General features: G+C 38.5%; 3 protein-coding genes across 3 annotated transcripts; 2 read left to right on the forward strand and 1 right to left on the reverse strand.

Annotated features, from left to right (window-relative positions):
* Positions 1-1,394: 1,394 nt before the first annotated feature.
* Positions 1,395-3,779, reverse strand: LOC140760385 (uncharacterized). Its single transcript, XM_073097321.1, has 3 exons — positions 3,096-3,779; positions 2,372-2,515; positions 1,395-2,261 (listed from the first exon to the last, which is right to left on the reverse strand). The coding sequence occupies exons 1-3, from the start codon at positions 3,605-3,607 to the stop codon at positions 1,895-1,897; spliced, it is 1,023 nt and encodes a 340-aa protein (XP_072953422.1). The 5' UTR covers positions 3,608-3,779; the 3' UTR covers positions 1,395-1,894.
* An 8,292-nt stretch (positions 3,780-12,071) lies between these two features.
* On the forward strand, positions 12,072-13,917 carry LOC140758756 (probable 3-hydroxyisobutyrate dehydrogenase-like 2, mitochondrial). Its single transcript, XM_073095036.1, has 2 exons — positions 12,072-12,531; positions 12,642-13,917. Exon 2 carries the CDS (start codon positions 12,683-12,685, stop codon positions 13,619-13,621), a length of 939 nt encoding a protein of 312 aa, XP_072951137.1. The 5' UTR covers positions 12,072-12,531; positions 12,642-12,682; the 3' UTR covers positions 13,622-13,917.
* A 3,644-nt stretch (positions 13,918-17,561) lies between these two features.
* On the forward strand, positions 17,562-20,306 carry LOC140758762 (uncharacterized protein ycf23-like). The gene is made up of 9 exons (XM_073095050.1): positions 17,562-17,875; positions 18,121-18,186; positions 18,277-18,351; positions 18,716-18,778; positions 18,882-18,941; positions 19,088-19,177; positions 19,248-19,355; positions 19,601-19,723; positions 19,952-20,306. The coding sequence occupies exons 1-9, from the start codon at positions 17,654-17,656 to the stop codon at positions 20,078-20,080; spliced, it is 936 nt and encodes a 311-aa protein (XP_072951151.1). The 5' UTR covers positions 17,562-17,653; the 3' UTR covers positions 20,081-20,306.
* Positions 20,307-20,775: the final 469 nt, after the last annotated feature.

A 20,775-nucleotide genomic window follows, 5' to 3' on the forward strand; every position in this document is an offset into this window, starting at 1 on the left:
AAGAATACTCAGTATGAACTATCCACAAGTTTGATTTTGAGTTTAGAGAGGATCTCTAAACTGGTTTAATAATTAAATATTTTTTCTTTTTTATACACTTAACTGAGTTTACTCTTAAAAACATTAAGACAAAGAAATAAGAACAGGTCATTAAATAGCACCAAGCACTTAGAAACATTTAGTTATTTGGCTTGGATTGAACCCCCTGTAGGTTAAATCAAACTCGCTCTTCAACTTCACTAGGCCCATGGGCTTTTTATGTGATGTTGGGCCAGTCTCATAATGTAAAAGGAAACTTCTATTGGGCCAGAGGAATCACGGTCCATGTGTTATGTTTTATAAACCTTGCTACAACATGCCATCTAATAATTGCTACATTAGCTTAACCTCTCTCTCTATCTCTCTTAATTTATTTCACAGATCAACGCCTATAAACAGTCCAAAATAGGAAGAAAAAGCCGAAATAAATTATATCAATTCGTGTTTGATGAGGCTCCTACTGTCATTCTAATTCCTTAGGCCCATGGGCTCACATGAAACAGGTAATATGGCCCGAATTCCGAGGGATTTCTCGCTCAATTCCATGACTACTTTAGTATTCCAATCCGAAGCAATCCAACTGGAATCCTCGTTATCATGGAACTAAAGATGATTTCGATAGTAAATAAAGTCATTATTATAGTTGGTTAGTTAGGTTTTATAAATTATAAATTTACGGCAGATGTCATAGGTTCGATTCCTCGTGGTGCTATGTGAAGCTAATCGATTCAATCATTAATCACTTTAGGGGTAATTAGCAACTCCAATCAATGTCATCAACCACATACGTAATTTCTAACCTTTTCTCCGGAATTGACTGGCTAATCGTTCTTAGATGTAGGCTGGTTTTGTTTTCTAATCACAAAGTCAGCATATGAAGTATATTAATATCATCATGACAGACATGCCCCTCTCATATTAATCTTTTTTCTATCTTTTTTACAAAAACAAACAAAAAACTAGCTCAATTCCATTACGAAATCTCAAAGCTGAATTTATCTATACCACCACCAAGTAGCAACAAAACAAAAGACAGCGAGTGAGGAATATATCATCTCTCAACCATTACACAGCTAATAACACAAAAGAAGCAAGATAGTAATCATTAACTTCAATAGCATCCTTCTAACTCTCATATTATTTCATAGCTAGATGAATAATTTCATGAGATATACCAATATATCTCCATTATTATAAATGAAAAAAAAAGAGAAAAAACCACTCCACTTTATTTTATTTTCATGCAAATAGATGGTGATCTTGACTTTAGACGTAAGGAAAAATTATACAAGTCATACATCATTCAGTCCAAGGTCTGCAAGGAGTAAATAAATTAGGTACATATGGGTCCCTGGTTTGATACTTGATAGCCCTTTAGACTTTCTACAGTCCCTTGGTATTATTCCTTCTATGACTTGGAAAGTCTTGTGGATTGATCTACTATATATTTTCCCATCCTCTATCATTACTAGATCATGACAACATACACTAGATCTTACCGAGAACAAGAGAAGAAAACGAGCAAACTAATAATCACAAGCCTAGTCCTAGATCTATAATTGCCATTTTTCACACAATTCACCATTTAATGCAGCAGAAAAGATATCCATTGAAGCATCGGTAGCTGTTGAAAAATTTAAACATGAAATCTGAAGTGGGTATTGTATGAAACAAAAGGAGAACATTCCTCTCTCCAATGAGTCGGAAAGATAAATTCATGATACTCTATCTCTACAATACTAGTTTCGAGTCCATGGCCTCAGAATTAGGTACATGTACATTAGCAGTGGACTTATAGTAGTGGGAATAGATAACCTAGAGAGGATGATAGAGAGAGAGATCTAGAGAAGTACTCTCATGGTTGACGGCTATGTTGCATGAAGGAAGGAACAATGTCTTGCAAGAGACCATAGTCAGGGAATTGGAGCTGCTGAAGAGTGCTAGGTGGTAGGGTTGGCAGGTAAACGTTAGGGTTTGCTTCCATTTGCTGCATAGGGTGGCTCACTTGGGGCATGAGAAGATCCTGGAGGAAGCTTTGCCTCATAGCGGGCACCGCCGCCGGTGGCGGCGGCGGCAAGATGTGCGCGCTCCCTCTGAGGGTCGCGGGGCTCTGATGCGTGTGCTGGCCCTCGTACGTCGTGATCACGATCGACGGATCTTGATACGATCTCTCCACCCTCTTCTTCACCGAGCACTTCTGCGTCGTGCACCGGTAGTAGCTCCTGCGGCGAGGATTATGATTCCATGCTCAAAATTAGTAAAAGACATACATATATATATATGGTAATGGATGAGTAAAATTAAGAGATCTGTGAACGATTAATTTACTGACCTTGGATAAGGACTGTTCTTGACTGCCTTCTGGCCGTACTTCCGCCACCGGTAGCCGTCTTCGAGGTGGTCTACCTCGCTCTTCGTAACGAAAGCGAAGCGAGGTTGCCTTTGCCTTTTCTCTCCTTTACTCTTGGGCTTGCTCCTGTTTGATTGAGCTCAGGCAGTCAGTTTACTATTAGAGAAAGGCAAAGTGATGATCAGAGTTCTACCGATACTACGATGAGTAGTCCATTTCCCTGAAAGGAACCACACCATTCTCTTGCTTCAAACATCTGCTAGCTATCTCTTAACTCTGGAGATCTACCCATCCTGGTCTAAGGTTTCAACTTAATTACTAACCCACAGTCTTCCCCTATTTTCAATTCAAAGAAGAAGTCGGAAGGGACCTTGAAGAACTGAAACATGCAGCTCAACTCTTGCTCATTCTTCCCCTAATGCCAGAAGGATGGTAAGATCACATAGTCAAAAAAGAAAGAGAGGAGTACTGGTAAAGGAAAAGGGAATATAGACCTTTTAATCCAAAGGAATTAGGGAAACCCTAAAATAGTTTTGTTTTGTTTTGTTTTGTTAGGCAAGGCGACGAAACCCTAGTAGATGTTCACACTTGCAGATGGAGGATCAACAAAAAGTAACCAAATTTTAACATACTTTGAACTGTTCACATTCAGCAAATCAAAACCAAATCAATCTCAAGGAAGAGGAAAAAGAAAACGAAAACTTACACTTTCTTAGATTTGTCACCTCCCTCGTCGCCAACTTTAACCTGCTGCTTCTCCTCCTCCCCCTCCTCCTCCTGCTTCATCTGATCCTTCTTGCAACGGCCCGAGTCCTCCTCTCCGGCTGCCTCAGTAGACGACCAAGAAACCGACGAGTTCGGCGTGATCGGCGCCGCGCTCGCGTCGCCCCCTGCTGACTCAGTCGGATTATTACCACCAACACAATTCGTATCCACCGCAAACTCCTGGCGCTTCACCGCCCCGTCTCGGAGGCTAAACGGATCATCTGACGACGAGCATGGCACGTCGAAGGCCCTCGCAAGCGCGCCGTAGTCGATCAAGCCATGGTAGTCTATTAAGCTCGCCGACGGCGCGTCGGTGCCCGGTAGATCATTCGACACACTACTAGTACTTCCCGGCCTCTGCGAGAATAGTAATGATAGATCAGAGAAGTAGTCTCTATCGGCCTGGAAGAGGGGGTTGTAATGGTGGTAGAGATCTCCCTTCTCTCCTGACATGGAGAGTGTTGTGTTAGATAGAGAGCGCGAGAGAAGCGTTGAGGAGGAGAAGGGGAAGGAGGAGTAGTTCTAGGACTCTTAAGCTTTGGTCTTCCTATGCTTTTGTTTTGGTCCAGAGTTTTGGATAGATAGATAGATAGATAGGGTTGAACGGGAGACTTCTTGAAATGGCTTTTAATTTTGTACTAAAAAGAAGTATTTGTAGTAAAATAGAGGGAGTGGGCGGTGGAATAGTCTACGGCTACATCCGGTCGCCTGGCGATGGGTCTGGTCAGCGACCGCAATTTGGAGCTGGCACCGGCTACAGTCGGTCACATGGGACGCGAGCCGGACGGTGGAAATTCCGGTGGTCAAACGTTCAAACCTTCTTCCTTCTACCCTCGCGAGAGCTCTGCTGACACGTGTCCACCGTCATTTGACCGGTCTTACGCACGTGGGGGACCACCTCCCCCTCCCCCTCCCTCGCTGATTCGTATGATCAAGATCCAACGGCCATAAGCAACTTTCGGTGTACTTGTGAGCGGCTTACGTGTGAACTCGGCAGTAGAAGAGCAACACGCCCGTTCATATGTATGCAAATTGTGATTAGAGGATTACCTGTCACAAATCGATAGGTACTAATTACAAATTTGTACCTAAATTGGGTGTCACGGCTGCAAATTATTCCATCTAGCTACGCCACGTTTATAAAATTGTGATATATGTCACACCTACCAGTTACAGTACAAGAGATTTTATTAATTTTCTTTGTAATAAGAAATTAAGTTCATACTATGAGGGCTGGAAGAAGAGTTGAATCTATTCAACTTTTGGTCTATATACAGGAGTTTATTTATTTTTTAAAAATAAAAAATATGATGCCATTCTCATGTGTCTTCAACTTTGGACTTCATGATGGCAATAATATTAAACAGGAGAAAGAGAGAGAGAGAGAGAGAGAGAGAGAGAGGGGGGGGGAGTCCTCCTCGGCATTAATGATGGTAGGAAACTTGTCACTATTATTGGTAGAAGGTTTGACATTTGATAATATTAAAGCTAAAATTATTAGAAAGGGACAATCTTTAGTCAAAATTGCATACCTGAACAATGTAACATAAACAACTCCCATAAGGGAGGGATTATTTTAGTCCATGGGTCCGAATAATATGTCAACTAGGGGATTCTAAATATTTTGGGAGTCCAAACTTGATCAGGCTCACCCTTTATTTATATATATACATATGTGGTGCTTATGATCTGCCATGGTTTGACTAATTCACAATGTCACAGAGAATTCTTTTAGCTTCTGTTTAATTGAAGTCTTAAATAATTAAATACGTACCACCTACTACGTATCATCACCATTGGAATTAGTGTAGTATATATATATATATATAAGTAAGAGATTTAACAGTTACAACTTGCAAAAGGAGAAGAAATATAAGACTATAACGACTATAAAATACAATATCAAGTGAATAATAAAAGTTACTCTAGCAAATAGAAACAGTGGAGATAGCCCCGAAACAAGCATTCATATTAGTCAAGAGAGTTGTATGTAAGGCATAAGAAGAACGAGGGTTGGCGTGTTATGGCTGTATTATAACCATAAGTGACTCGGTTCCATATCATACGGCACCGAACCTAAGGAAAATAAAACAAAAGAAGATGATATATATCTTGAACTTCCCAGCCGATAACTTTTACTTAAGAGGAGGACTGCACTCTAAGAACTCAGGATCAAAACTCTACTTTTTAGCCAAACTCCAGAGACCATCCTGTGCTAGCTTTTCTATACAATATTAAATGACTCCAAGGTCAAAGACGGTAGAGGAGGTTACAGTCACAACGGGGAAACTGTAAGAGTTTTAACGATAATAAGTGCAGAATAGTAGGACCGATAAGAAAAATGTGGGTATATCACGCACCACCAATCTGATAATTAACGAGTGGGGTTTAGAAACGTACGATTGCAAACCACATTTTTAGACTGGGAGGGGATTACTTGGACTCTAAGAGACGGTCACCATTAATCGTGCCTCTCTCTTGTTAATGAGAATAAAAAGCTTTAGATAGATAGATAGATAGATAGATAGATAGATAGATAGAGAATAAGAAGAGCATGATATTGTTGACCACGTGAAGTCATTATATTGATTAGAACAGTGGTGAGAGTTTGGTGGAGAATTTGAAGTTTAGTGTGCGAACGTCCCTTTCGATGTGGAAGAGGAGCAGGTTGCATGTTGTGCCTTTGTGCAACCATGACCATGACATTTATATGCAACCAGGACTGCAGGAATCTCACTTTGGCAACCATGATGGTATTCTCCCCAATAGTTTTAGATCCATTGAATCGGGTCGGATACGAATCAAATCGAATTAAGGTTAGGGTTAGGGTTTGCGTAACTGACCAAACTGTCAATAAAATGGATGTATATTAAAAATATTTTCGACATTTGCAAAAAAAAATTATTTAAAATCACTAAAAGATAAAAAAAAAAAAAACTGCTAAGATGTGAAAAGAAAAGATTAAAATGATGAGTATAATTAATTTGGCCATTTGGGATCCGAAACCCGATAAGTGAGGTCAGGTTCACGTGAGTGAGATCGGCCTTTCTCAAGTTTTGGGGACCCCTTGCATAATGCATTCGCATTTGTCCGGAAATAAAAGCCGAAGAGCAAAAGCAAAAGCGGCTTTAGATCTCCTTGGCTTTTTCCTCGCCTTTATTTTAAAATTAAAAATTACGTCGACTAAGAACTTTCTTAACTTTACTAAATAGTGATACAGACTTTGATACACAAAAAAATATCGAATAATAATAATAATAATAATAACTCAAGTTAGGAGTTTCTCAAAAGCCTTTAAAGATTTTTTAAGGTGTAAATGTAATGGATAACCACACCAACAATGTATATGCAAATATAAACTGTTACTAAACTATACTTTTATCTAATGTAATCTCCTAACTTATTACTTGTAGTAGTATTATTATTTAATAGCAATTAAGAGAGAGACACCAAGAAAGAGAGATTACAAGGGGAGGAGTGCCGAGAATTTTTTTCAAAGGAGACTAGAGAGGATGGAAAAAAGAAGAAGATAGCCATCCATTGCCTCCAAATCTAACTGTGAGATAAACAAAATTATTCCGCTAATTAAGCTCAAAATTATGGACTTAACAAAGAGATACATCAAATAAGACCCATCTTTCCTACTACTGACGTTCATCTATTCAGAAAATCAACGAGCACGAAAGAGAATTAGCTTAGTTCTAGAAGAACATCATGTCTACTTGTTTAAGTCTTGTATTCTTCCCCTAATTGTCAAAAGGATAAAAAGTGACAAGCAGAGCCAAAAGTACGAAGAAAGTTTTATATACTAATTCTTTGAGAGAGCTAGTCAACTGTCTACAATTTATATGGCACGGGGATGGATTAAGGCATCCACTAGAGAAAGTGGTTTCAATTTCAACATCTTGAATCATCCCTTAGAATCCTTTGAACAAGTACTTAAACAGACGATAGAGAAAATATTTGTGGCTATTAATGTATGTGCGTATAACTTTATTAATTCTCCCTTCTTTGTTTTCCTCTCCCTCGAAGTAAGACTCTATATCCTTGCACTTGGCCAAATGGCAATTGAGCATTTAGTAGCATTACAAAATATTACTTGGCTAATCAATCAACTCTTTTCCTATACGACCAATGTGTTATTACTTGACCGTTGGATTATTGCAACATGAATATAAGAACACAATCAAGTTTAAGACGTGGAAGATTTGATGCTTATAAGGGATCAAGGAATCAAGCGTGAAGAGTATAATATTCCCCATATACTTGACTATATCTCGTTCTAGAGTTTTAACACCGCCAATATATGTCATTGTTTGATTTATTCATGATAAAAAAATATAAAAAAATCTTCTACATTGCAATATGGAGAGAGAGAGAGAGAGAGAGAGAGAGAGAGAGAGATAGAGCTCCTCATATTAGACTAACTTTAGTATCTTATATAATTAAGTTAAAAAAAAGGTTTTTTATTTATCTTTTGTGAGTGTGGGTTGATTTATATGGATCAATTCAGACATGTATGACATGTATAAAATCATAATCCATTTTTAATAGTCTCTTTAAATGATGGTATTAGTATACAGATTGCCCTACATGGCAAGTTATAAGCAACTATATAACCTAATAAATAACAGTCAATCTTTCGGTATATTACATAGTATTTAAATACCTTTAGCATTACCTCTTGACTAAAGATGTACCATGAGATGGTTTTTCTAAGCTTACATGAAGGATACAAAGGTGGAAAAGGAGAAGGTCATCTTCAACTATATAAATAAGAGGATATATATATATATATATTTTGAATAAGACTGGAATATATAGATATTATGGAAGTGGTCAAAGAGAGAACTTGACTTGGTCTAAAGACCCAGGTCTTATCACTACGAGTTCCATCAGGGATCTTTTAATGGGCATTAAAAAGGTGCAAGTGGGTCTGTGGAAGATTTTAGACCTTTCGACTTGGAAGAAGAGGGGTAATAAGAGAACAAGATAAAGGTCTTCTTCTCATAATCTCATCCTTCCAAGATCCCAAAACAAATAGCAAAGGGTTAGATAAATTCTGTTAGCTATATCCATCTCTCTTTTCTTTATTCCATACACAACCAAATTAACTCTCCACCTCCCTGAAAATGTATACATATATAAACCTCAACAAATATATAATATAGGGTTTGAGCTGAAAAATAAATCCTTCTCAAATGGTAAACAATTTGTGGGCATAGGATTTTCCATGAATAGATGTATAATATTATGAGTTGGGAGTCCATTATACATATTGCACAAGCTTACATGATACATGTCAAAGATAGTTAAATAAAGGTGTGGATTTTATTATTCAAAATGTGGCAGGTGGTGGTGTCATTCCCAAATAGTTTTGCTTTTGACTTTGTCTTGCAATGGTGGATAATTCGAGGAGTTATTTTATTTCAATATTTTATTACATATATTTTTTTAATATAAGTTGAGAGAATCTTCCCACAAAAGTCTCTTTCAAGGCTTCAATATATAATAAAAGAAACTTCAAGAGATTTCACACTATATATCTTGGACTCCAAAAGTAATCAGCTTGGACTTCACGTAGGAAGCTCAAAACTATAATACTCAATCGGAGAACAATCATATAATATACAAGATGAGCTTTTTTTTTATACTATGCAAACAATATTTCATTGGCATTGTTTTCTTTCTTTAATTTTTTTTTTAAACTATCTAGTACGGACTCTAGACTCTATGACTTGCTCTATTAAATTAAAATAAGAAAAACTTTTTAATTTTTTTTTAGGTCCCTTGTTTTCTAATTAAATCATAGAAAAATACCCTATTGGGTGTTTTTTTTTTTTGGTTGAAAATCTGGCAACAAAAATAAGGTATTTTTTGAATTTTTTTAAAATTTTAAAAAAAAAAGAATGAAAAAAAAAGAGAGAGAGCATCTTATCATGACAAATATGAAAGAGTGAAACTAGAAGCTGCCATGCATATGCATACCCATATTATTATCCCTATGGCCATGGAACCCTAGCAAACATGCGCATGTGCATGGCACTCTTGCACATGCACATGAGGAGGTCATGGGCCTGGTAGGATAAAATGTCAACCTTATTACTTTAACTGAGCTTTATAGATTTAGATTTCGACTCCCAAAGAGTACAAAGATGTCTGTCTGTCTTTCCTGTGAATTGGCGCCCGGGGTTAGGAGGTGGTCTCCATCAACTTTTTATATTGATAGCAGAGAGAGAGAAAGAGAGAGAGAGAGAGAGGATTGAGAGAGAGAGAGATTTATTAAAAGGAGAGGGTGGTAAATGGAAGAAATAAAAGAAAAGCATGTATGTCCATGATGATCCGTTTTCAAGAACAGTGCATCATGCTCCTCTTTCAACAACATTGCTCAAGTGTTGTCAATTGGAACATAGAGTAGTTTTGTACTCTCCTTAGCTTTACTTCACTCTGTGGCGTCCTTTCTCCTCCTCGGCTTGATCCGATTGGAGGACGATATGCCCAAAGTTAAACCCTAAATTGTAAACCATGACAAGCTTCCTTCTCCTTCTTGCTCCTCCATGGCTTGATCCGATTGGAGGACGATATGCCGAAAGTTAAACCCTAAACTGTAAACCTTAACAAGCTTCGCATTATGCGATATTTGGCATGTAGCCTTTCTGAGACAAAACGGGTTCTACTGAATTTGACATCACCATTAGATCTAGAGCATAGGAATATTTTCATATCGAATCTATAAAGTTGTTAGATTAGATGTTTAGGGTTGTATTGATGTGATCTCAACTCCTAACCTAACTTTGTCTTGAGTCGAATGGGATGTTTGGGCCCCATTAGACCACCAACTTGGTTCAGATCGATCGATGTATACAAATGCCATCTCTGAAGCTCATATTGTCTGGTCCAAGATACTATAACACTACGAGTTGGGCCAACCTCAGAGCCCATTCACTATTTGCCGTCGATGAATTTGGGCTGCAGCCCAAATTAAATGAAACATACCCCCCGCCCCCAAAAAAGGGGGAGTATAAAATTGGTGTAATTAACAATAAGATTAGGCCCACTTATGAGTTAACATTCTCTTCACCTTTTATTTTGGCTAAAAGACTGCAGCCTTGTATCATTGAAACATAAAAAGCACAGCCGCCTCCATCAACCAACAGAGGTTTACAAACATAGAACAACCACAGCATCTGATTCAAGAAGAACACTAACATCACTTCTATAAATAAGAAAAAGGGGGAAAAAAAAATCCTCTCCTTTCTTAAGCAGTTTCAGGCACTACTTTAGGTTCTTAGAAGCAGAGATGACTATAGCCATGCTCACATACTTCTCCTAATGTATTGTTCTTTGTTTTACAGAAGAGTAGCTGAGCCGATACTCAATCGCCGTCAATTAGACTTTTAGCTGGTGTATGAACTGCTTTTGTGTGGCACAATATGAAAGATAAAACAATGAAAAGAAAATTCTTTGTTCCATGCTTGTTAGGCCCCAGCCTGTAATAGCATAGTCCACAAAGCTTCATACCTGTGCCTGGAGAATCACAGCTGGAAGTAGATAGATTTTGCTTACTCCAATCAGCCTAAGAAGAAAAAGGTTCTGCAAAAGTTCAATCCACCAGCAAATTAACAACATGTTCCAGCATAATTGTAATCGATTGAAGATTTTATCAAATATAATTAGCTAATAAATATGGCAACGTATTAGCAGGAAAATTATTAGCTTCCTACAGAAGTTTTATGAATAATACCAGGATGAGAACATACATGCAGAATCTCTGTTTTTAATCCTTTTTGTAAAAGATGGTAATGGATCAGCACAAAACCAATTAATAGATTCAACCAACACCGGTGCAATAATGGATCAATGAAATTGGCTGTGAACTCTCCACAATCTGATTACTTATTCTGTTCAAAGTTATTATGCAATCAATTGTCTTCAAACATAAGGTACAACAAATGAAATAATCATATGTGATTCTTGCTTCTTCTTTTTCCTCTCAGTAAGAGCACAACGCGTGTCTTCAGGTTCTTGTATACTGCTTCAAAGTTTCTTGAGACCAACAAGCTTGTAAAAGCTGCTAATAAAATCTTGCTTGTGTCACACAAGAGCTGGTTGCTCAACTAGCAATGGAGGATAAGCAAAAACTATTCTATTTCAGTTGAACCACACATCAAGCATTACTTCACCATCCAGCTTCTCGACAAGTCACAACAATTTTCTTTTCATTTTCCTTGATCAAACTCACAACAGTTGTCTATGAACTTTGAGTGGTCCCCTCTATCAGTAAGATTTGGTTAAATACTCCGGAGAATATCATCTCATCCAAAGCAAGAGATGCTTCTTGGGGGAAAAGGAGAAATGTGAACCGAGTCATTATGTAATGTTCTCTTATAAAGACACCAAAAGTCTAAAACTCGTCTGGAAAGTAGATCTTTACTCAAATATTCCTACTTCCACCACATATCTGAGATTACATTATAGGGTATCAGCGAATCTCACAATATGACCTAATAAAAGACCATGGAATTGTTGCAATTCATAAAAGACTAATCTTTATCGGTTGCAACAAGCAACTCCTACAATTCCTAGCCAAACCTTGAGATCCTAACCACAAAATATTTCCCACAATTCCTATGTAGAGTTAGTTTCATTCAATAACAGCTATTATGTTTTTATTTCTCTTATTGTTTACTAAAAGAAAATAAAGAGCATGTCTGGCATAATTTATATTTTTTCTTTTGATAAAGAGACTAATGTAAATTCTAGATGATCGAATTTTGGATGTACATGAAAGCTGTTAAAAGAGCTCACCTTTGCCACCAAACGGTTCATCTGTGACAAAATTTCCCACCTTATAAGAAGACATCCAACCTTGTTCAGGAAGTAACACGCATAACAAGAGAAGATTTTGTCAAGTGGTAGGCCAGCCAGCTCTATTCTCCTCGGCCAATCTTCCAGCCAAACCGCATACCTGCCGAAGTTTCCAAAGCCCACCAACCTCCCGTTTAAAAACACCCATTAATTTCATCAATTTGACATCGACATCTCTCATAGTTTGGAGCCTCGAATCCCATCTCCTCCGGTGGTGACAATGAGGCTTGGTTGGTTCAAGAAGCTTAACGCCAAGGACTCCCGTTGGCCAAGAAACTGGAAGCTTGGCTTCTCTTCCCCGTCCTCCTCGTCCTCCTCCCCTTCTTGGCGATGGAAACGCGTCAATTTACGTTTCTCTATTGTTGACGACATAATCTTCCATGTGCTTTACGTCGTCGAAGCCGTTGTTCTTGTCTTCGCTTTCGGATGCTTCTTCGTCTGCTGCGGCTGCCATATCTGACACAATTGTTGCAATTTCTCCATCAATTCTTGTTCTTTATCCCAATGATGTAATTTAAATTGGATTTTTTTTATTTTTTGTTGTTGTTGTTGTTCTTTTGGGGTACCGCCAATCTCTTACTTTGTCCTTTGTCTCCATGTGCTCTCTAACCCTATAAAGGAATTAGTGGGGTTAGACAATTCCCGATTGTTTGGGTTACGATGGAAGAGGGTAGAGGAAATCGTGGTTATCCGGCACCAATCTGGCCCGGTTCGATACGGATCGGGTGGATCGGAGTCGGGGTCATGGGCGCCGCCATGGCCGCGCGGCTCGAAGCCGCCGGATACGACCTCACCATCTACGCTCGCACGACTTCCAAAGCGTCCGGACTCCATGGCCGCCTCGTCGCCTCCCCTGCCGCCGCCGCAGCCTCCAGCGACGTCGTATTCACCATGGTCGGCCACCCCTCCGACGTCCGCGCCGCCATCCTCGATCCCGTCTCCGGCGCCCTCCCGGCCCTCCCCTCGGGCGGCGTCCTCGTCGACTGCACCAGCAGCGAACCCGCCCTTGCCGTCGCGATCGCCGCCGCTGCCCGGAAAAAAGGCTGCTTTGCGGTCGATGCGCCCGTTTCCGGCGGAGACGTCGGCGCCAGGGACGGCAAACTAGCCATCCTCGCCGGCGGCGAGCAAGAAGTCATCAATTGGCTGTCCCCACTCTTCGATCTGTTAGGGAAGGTCACATGGCTCGGTGCACCAGGTAGCGGGCAAAGCGGGAAGATCGCGAACCAGATCGCCGTCGCCGGAAGCGTCGTCGGGGTCAGCGAGGCGTTGGTGTTCGCGAGGAAGGTGGGGTTGGACGAGAAGGCGTTTCTCGAGGCTGTGAGAAGCGGGGCGGCGGGGTCGAAGGTGATGGAAATCTTCGGGGAGAGGATCTTGCAGAGAGACTTCAAGCCAGGCGGGTTCGCTGAGTACTTGGTGAAGGACTTGGGGATGGGATTGGAAAGAGGAGGTGGAGGAGGACCAGAAGAGATGGTGGTGTTGCCCGGGGGAGCACTTTTCCAGCAGTTGTATCTGGGGATGGTGGCGAATGGTGATGGGAAGATGGGGATGCAGGGATTGATCACCGTGTTTGAGAGGATGAACGGGATGGCTAAGGAGTGACGAGTCGGTGATCGGTGATCGGTGATCGGTGATCGCATCGCATGGAAGCTGTTTGTGATTATGCCTCTATGGTTTGTGTGCTCTTTTCCTAATCATTAGATGTTTGAAGGGAAAGATTGATTGAGATCACAACATTTGTGTACTGAATGCTTTGGTATATGTAATTAGCTTTTATCACTGGCCAGTTCGAACGATGGAATGAATGATCACAATCCTTCTACCAATTCATACTATGTTTTCTAATTTGTATTTCAACACAATCCGAGACTTCTATGATGACAAACTTATGGACTGAAGACTAAATTCTCTAAGAATTAGTCCACTTATCCAACCTTTTTCTAGTTTAATAATGTTGTGATAGTTTACCAATTCTCTAAGAACCATTGTTATGGATGAAACTTCCTGTGTGGATGGGAGCCTACAAAAAGGCCCACAATTTTAGTGGGCTATATCATCCATTCGTCTATGGAGAAAGTGTGGATTGCAGACCTTTGTTATTAGGCTTTTATTCCTAGGATGCACACATAGTAGAGAATTTGAGTAAATATATATTCTTTTAATATAATATAATATAACATAATATGATATATATTGTTTGCTTTAAAAGATTATAACGTAGTAGTAGTAGTAATAAAGTAAAATATATAATTTTTTTTAATTGAGTTACACAAATCTTAGAACCCAACTTAAATTTAAAAACTTAAATTATTAAATAAGGACCCAAAAATCTATATAAATTATTTTATTTTTTAAGGTAGGAACTAAACTTTCATATATAATACTCAATAATCTTCTCATTGATAATTTTATACATCATTACCCTAATATATCTTTGCTCCATTGAATGACCGTATCTACCCCCTCGGGTTTCTGAGCCCGATCTTTGACACTAAACCAATGAACCAATATAAAAGGTATTATATGATTGCCGAACCAACAGAGCTTTGCTACCACTTATTAGGAGATAATAAAGTACTGTCTAGGTGATACAGAGTTTGACATAAATCTTACGGCTCAACTCAATTCAAAGATTTAAAAGCTGATAGGTTAGCTCGAGGGTCCTTATCCTAAACTCTCATTTATTTACTTTTTAATGTGAAAAAGAACTTTCAAATGTTGTGATATGATACTCAACATTAGTGCACATATATGCCCGTGCATTTAGATTTAAAGGAGATTAATCCGCACTAAATCCTAATCCCCAGATACAAAAAATAAAATAATAAATAAACATATTTAATTGTCATATAAAAAATCATTGGAATGTTAAAAGCTAGTTCCATCAATCCGGGCGAGGATATGCCTTTCCAAGTGCATTGCATTCGATCACTTTGTCCAACCAAGTAACGTTCTCTGTATGTATGACAACGGGCAGCTTCCTGCGACGTTCTTAACTTGGGGCTCCTCAAAATCCTGCCACGTGACACTCTGAATCATCACACACTACTTTAAAATAATGGCATATTAAATAAAGTACATGATGATACCAATACCAAAATCTATTTACCTCATTAACAGTTATAGTGGAATCACATGGAAATATAGACAAAAATCCATTTGGGTCCCATTTCAGCTTGGGAGTTGGTGCATTGGCTGTATCTCTCTCATTAGATTCGCTGTGCTTTATTGCCCCCTGGCTTTTTGTCTACTCCTATCTTTAATTTAAATTTTATTTTTTAAACAGCTCCACAGTATAACAATTTAAAATAAATTTAAAGAGAATAAATATTTATATTTAACTCACATATAACTTTTGAGCTCTTAAATAAAAATAAAAAAAAATATAGCTTTGGCTAGTAAAAGTTGAGTTACCAAGTAGATTGCAAATTACTTTTTAAGTAAACTTAATAAAATCTTAATTACCACAACAAAAGGACTAAGTTGATTCGAAAGTGATAATATATGCATGATTATTTTTAGGTGAAAAATATAACGAGTAAATAGTAATATATCCTAAAAAATCACGTGCAACTCTGGTACGTGCCGCACGGATTAATGATGCTGTGCGGAAATGGTGTTTATGTTGATCAAGAAATTAGCTACGATTGTTCTCCTCCTATCAATAATTTTTGCCATCCTTTTCTTTTATTTTGTGGCACCAAAAGTGAGCCCATATATTTTTGGGGTATTGCGAGTTGGACCTTGCAATGCGGACAAGTAGGAGCACGTGTAAAGGGGATCCACCAGGCTCAAGAAAGTCTAAATATGTTGTACTATCTTTTATTCATATATATATATATATATACTTATTTGTATTTTAATTTTTTTAAAAGGTAATATTTATATTTATAACTAAAATATAACTTATTAATTTTATTATTAAGAGGTATTTTAATTATTTGATGACAATATCCTCTTTCTCCATTGGAAGCATAAGAAATGAATGGAATGATTCAATGGGCCGTACGCTTCCAGTTCCAATAATTTCAGGAATCCGATATTGGGTTGGATCGGCTGTCTCGCCCAAATCACCAACGCAGCGTTCGTTGCCAATTAAAATGGACTCGTCTCAACCCACTCTCTGATGTAGATACGTGAGCATAATGATAAGGTTTAGTGAATAATCCGTTGTTAAATATGAATCCCAGACATTTTTAATTGGCTAATTGATTCTAAAAGATATCCATGCAAGGAAGTGGTCATTAAACCATGTATGTTAAGGAGATTGTTAGTATACATTAAAAAACCCTAATCCTAATCATGCTCCATGAATTTGATACACTGATTAGGAATATGGTGGAGAGTTGGCATACATAAACATTAAAACATCTGAAAAAATAAGAAATAAAATGACGAATACACCCATACCCTATCTCTCTATACTCATGCATTCACCAAACCCAGCAAAGGGCTTTTTTGTCATTTAAAAAAGATGGCTCTGTGAACACTTGTTAAACTACAAGTATTACCTGCTCTCTTCTTCTTATATGATCGCTCTTCTTATTTTGAGAAACTACTACTGCTCCTCCTCTTCCTAGGATGGACAGCGACCTCTCCACAGCCAATTCATCGTCATGCTTCTCCACCTACATGGCGTCTCCGTCGTGGTTTCCGGCGCACCGGAACCCGTCTCGCTTCCACCTCCTTGGCCATGAGGCCCCCGAGAGGAGCAGGGGATGGCGAAGAATCCTGAAAAGATTAGTGAAGGAAGGCAAGAGCATCTACTGCTCCAAGCCCCTCACCTTTGGCTACGACGCAGTCAGCTACTCCAAGAACTTCGACGACGGCTACTGCGCCGATGGATCTGCTACTGGATTGCCGGCGAGAAGTCGTTAGGAGTTTTGTATTTCATTGTTGTTCATGTTGATGTTGGTGTTTCTCTTCTTCAGAAGCTTAGCTTTGAAATATAATATATATAGTTGTGTACATTATTCTTACACTGCCTATTTCCAATTTTGCAGTGTTAGTCTTTTGACTACTCCTGCTCAGGATTGGTGTCGTAATGGCTAAAATGAAGTTTTTGCAAATTAATTTGTTAATTGGAGGAGAGAAAAGAAGAGGGTTGGTGAGCAAACGAAGCAGGTGTGTTTGGTGAAACTTGAATTTTTTAAAAATTAGAGCAAGTTTAACTAAAGGAGATATCAAAGGGATTTGGTCATCAATTTTGCAAATGATTAGTAATTTATGGAGCTATGAAACAAGCTGAACAGGGCATCCTTAATTTTCTTCTTAATTTGCAAATCCGACCCTTAATTGTCAATCCAAGCAAAAACATCCCTAATTTCCTCTTGAGAGCAAACTAAAGTTCGTGCGCAAAACGCACTGAATTAGGCAATTAGCGGACGCTCGAGGCGTAGTCGGCGCAGGATTCGGCAGTGGATTGGGAAGTGTGGAATCTAAATGAAGTCGTCAACGAAACCAGCAACGTCGCCGATTATCTTGAAATATCACGAAGTAAAATTTCGGATGAATAATTCTCCGGATATCTGCAAACATCTGGATATTTATTCACACTGTCACCACTGACCACTCTGTGCTGCGGAATCTTATCTCTTCCCTCCCGAAGTTATTCCACCAGAGGAAAGAAGAGAGATGGCTCTTGGAGCAATGGTTGGAGCTCTTCCAATTCCTTCCTATTCTACTGTTAATGACTGCGATTCTTCTCTCCTACCTCGCTATTCGCAGAACCTTCTCCGATTCCGCTCCACCACAAGCGACCGCCGAAGAGTACCAGCTTCGTTCACCACGAGAGCATCGGCTTCTACCACCAAAGAGCTCGTTCTTAGGGATTTCCGTGAGAGAAAGGCTCTAAAGGTCCCACCTTTTGAACTTCTCTGGCTTGAATACAAAGACCCATCACATTCTTAGGGATTTCCTTCGCATTGCCATGCTATGCTTTGGTTAGCATAGTATTATCATATGATCAGTTCAAAGGAAAAAAAATAAAATCTTTATCCAAATTCTCTAACCCAATGGAGCTAGAAATGATGCTTTCATAGTTCTATTCTTTATCATGATCAAATTCTGTTCTGTAAACATCTTATTTCTTTTCGTTATAGATCATTTCAGGACTTCAGAATTTTGACAAGGACAGAGTTGCATCTGTTGTTATAGCTGCAGATAAGGTTTATATTGTTCTCTTTTGCAAATGTAAGAGTATCTTAGTAATAGGTCCTGTTATCATATTAATATCTTATCATCGTGCATTATTACAGGGAGGTGCCACTCTCGTTGATATAGCTTGTGATCAGGAGTTAGTGAAGCTCGCCACGAGCTTAACCACTCTCCCGGTAAATCCCGTTCTTTATGAAACAATACTTGAAAATTTTCATTATAAGCAACTGTGGGCTGCCAAAGATTCATATTATGCTCAACTAAAAGAGGGCATCATCCTATTAGGCAGATTCTAGAAAGGACAAGATATGCCATACAGAACTTCTTGCGAGCAGAAGTTTTGGGATTATGATTTTATTTTAGGCCATAAACTTAGATCACTGACGTTGCTACTTGCCATGAATGTATCTAACATCGAAAGTGTAGTCATAAGAACGATGTTGAACTGACCGGCTCCTTCGTTGGTTACTAAATTATTTTCACGACATCATGAGCTTTAATTGTGATAAGTAATTCTGATAATCATCTACAATTTGGCAGATTTGTGTCTCATCTGTCGATCCTTCGGCGTTTCTTCCTGCAGTAGATGCAGGTGCTCAAATGGTCAGAAACCAGAATCTATTTAGTATAATTGGTTGACATGTTACTGCAAAATTTCATCTGCGTTTATATATATCTAGTTAACGTCTTAACTTTGTTAACGCAGGTTGAGATTGGAAATTATGATTCATTTTATGAGTTGGGTATCCAGTTTTCCTCTGAACAGGTAGGATTGCAGTTAATGATAGTAACAAAATTCTCTTGTCAAATTTTTTCTAGCCAATAGAAATACGATATTTTTTTCTTTAGCATCTTCTTGCTGTACAGTTATTGATTTTTTTTCATTTTTTTTTTACTTCTTATCAATTTCAGATACTAAAGCTGACACAGGAGACAAAGAGGATGCTTCCATTTATCACACTATCTGTCACTGTGCCTCACACACTAAGTCTCCCTGATCAGGTAACTGTTATTTACTTAAGAGCAGCATATATGAGTTTTGATCTTATTACTTATACTAGATTGAAAACAGGTGAAACTGGCAGAACTGCTCGAGCAAGAAGGTGCTGACATTATCCAGACCGAAGGGGGAAAGTGCTCTAGTCCCACAAAGTCTGGTGTTCTTGGGTTAATTGAGAAGGTATGAGAATCAGGGTGCCTTTTCTGAAAGAAGAGATACTATCTGACGTCTTCTTATAATATCATATAGTTGATCTTTTGATATCTATATGCTAATGGCATTCCCAGAGTGGGAAAATTTCCAATGAGGAGTAGTTAACAGACTTAAAATACAGCAGAATGCAATGGCTGTGTCGCGAACTATACCTTATTACTATGTTTCTCAATAATACTCTGAGTGGGTTATCTTTGTGTGGACTTTAATAGGCAACACCAACATTAGCAGCTGCATATTCTATTTCAAGAGCAGTCAAAATTCCAGTCATGTGTTCATCTGGGCTTAGTGCTGTTACTGCACCAATGGCCTTAACAGCAGGAGCAGCCGGGGTGGTATGTACTTCTCTCTCTCTCTCTTCTAATCTTTGTTTCTTAGGTACAATATCATCTTAAATTTATGTTCTGTGATAAGGATAACAAAATTTGGAATAAAAAAAATCATCTCGAAGCCGGTAATCTTTCAAAAACTACAAAGAATTTAAATGCAGTAAAGAATATAATGCCAAGCCACAGCATCTGAACTCTAATCCAAATTATGTTTGCTGATGTCTCTGAATGCAGGGTGTTGGTTCGGCCGTTAATAAGCTCAATGACATGGTTGCAATGATCGCTGAGGTTAGAAGCATCGCCGAGGCGTTAGGTCTATTGACTACACGTATATCTGACGAATCGAGAACTGTTCAGCTGTAGTGCTACTTTTGTCATTGTAGAATATTTCCAGCAGCATAATCTTAGTATGTAAGAAAGAAGATTTTGCAATTGATTCAGCTACCTGATTGAATTTAACGATCTTAAATTAGATTCTTCTTGGTGAAGTATACAATTTGGATCGTGGTTATTTTGTGGGTGCATGCTATAGATGTATGTGTACATATTTTGCACCAAAGAAACGTAGTTATACTATTGCTGCTTCTTACCCATTCAGCGAGATAATTTATTTTCTCTTAGGTTATGAGAAAGGTGGTAACCAGTAATCACCAATGTGAATTGCCTTAGACGTTAGGAATAGGAGAGGTGGACAAATACATTGAGTACAGAAGACCACGATCTGTAAATTAGACAACTAAAAGAAGTGCAAAATAAATAATAAATAAAAAATAAAAAGAAAAGAGAGAAGGATCTTTTTTCTCGAAAAATAAGATAAAATAAATCCAGGATGCTCTTGGTTTAGATGTATCACATATCAACAGCACAGGATCCTACTATTTTCTTGAAGAAAATAAAAGAAAAGAAGAAGAGAAACTGGGATCCTGGTAGTACAATCTGTAAACATAATCATTCCTCCAATATCTGCAGGTCCATATTTCTTCTTCAGATCCAAACCCAGAAAAACTACAAACATATCATATATGCATGCAACTCATGCTGATAATCAGTTTCCAAAT

This window comes from Typha angustifolia, chromosome 1 (genome assembly GCF_048772165.1).
Source record: "Typha angustifolia cultivar Huaian chromosome 1, ASM4877216v1, whole genome shotgun sequence".
NCBI classification, from domain to species: domain Eukaryota; kingdom Viridiplantae; phylum Streptophyta; class Magnoliopsida; order Poales; family Typhaceae; genus Typha; species Typha angustifolia.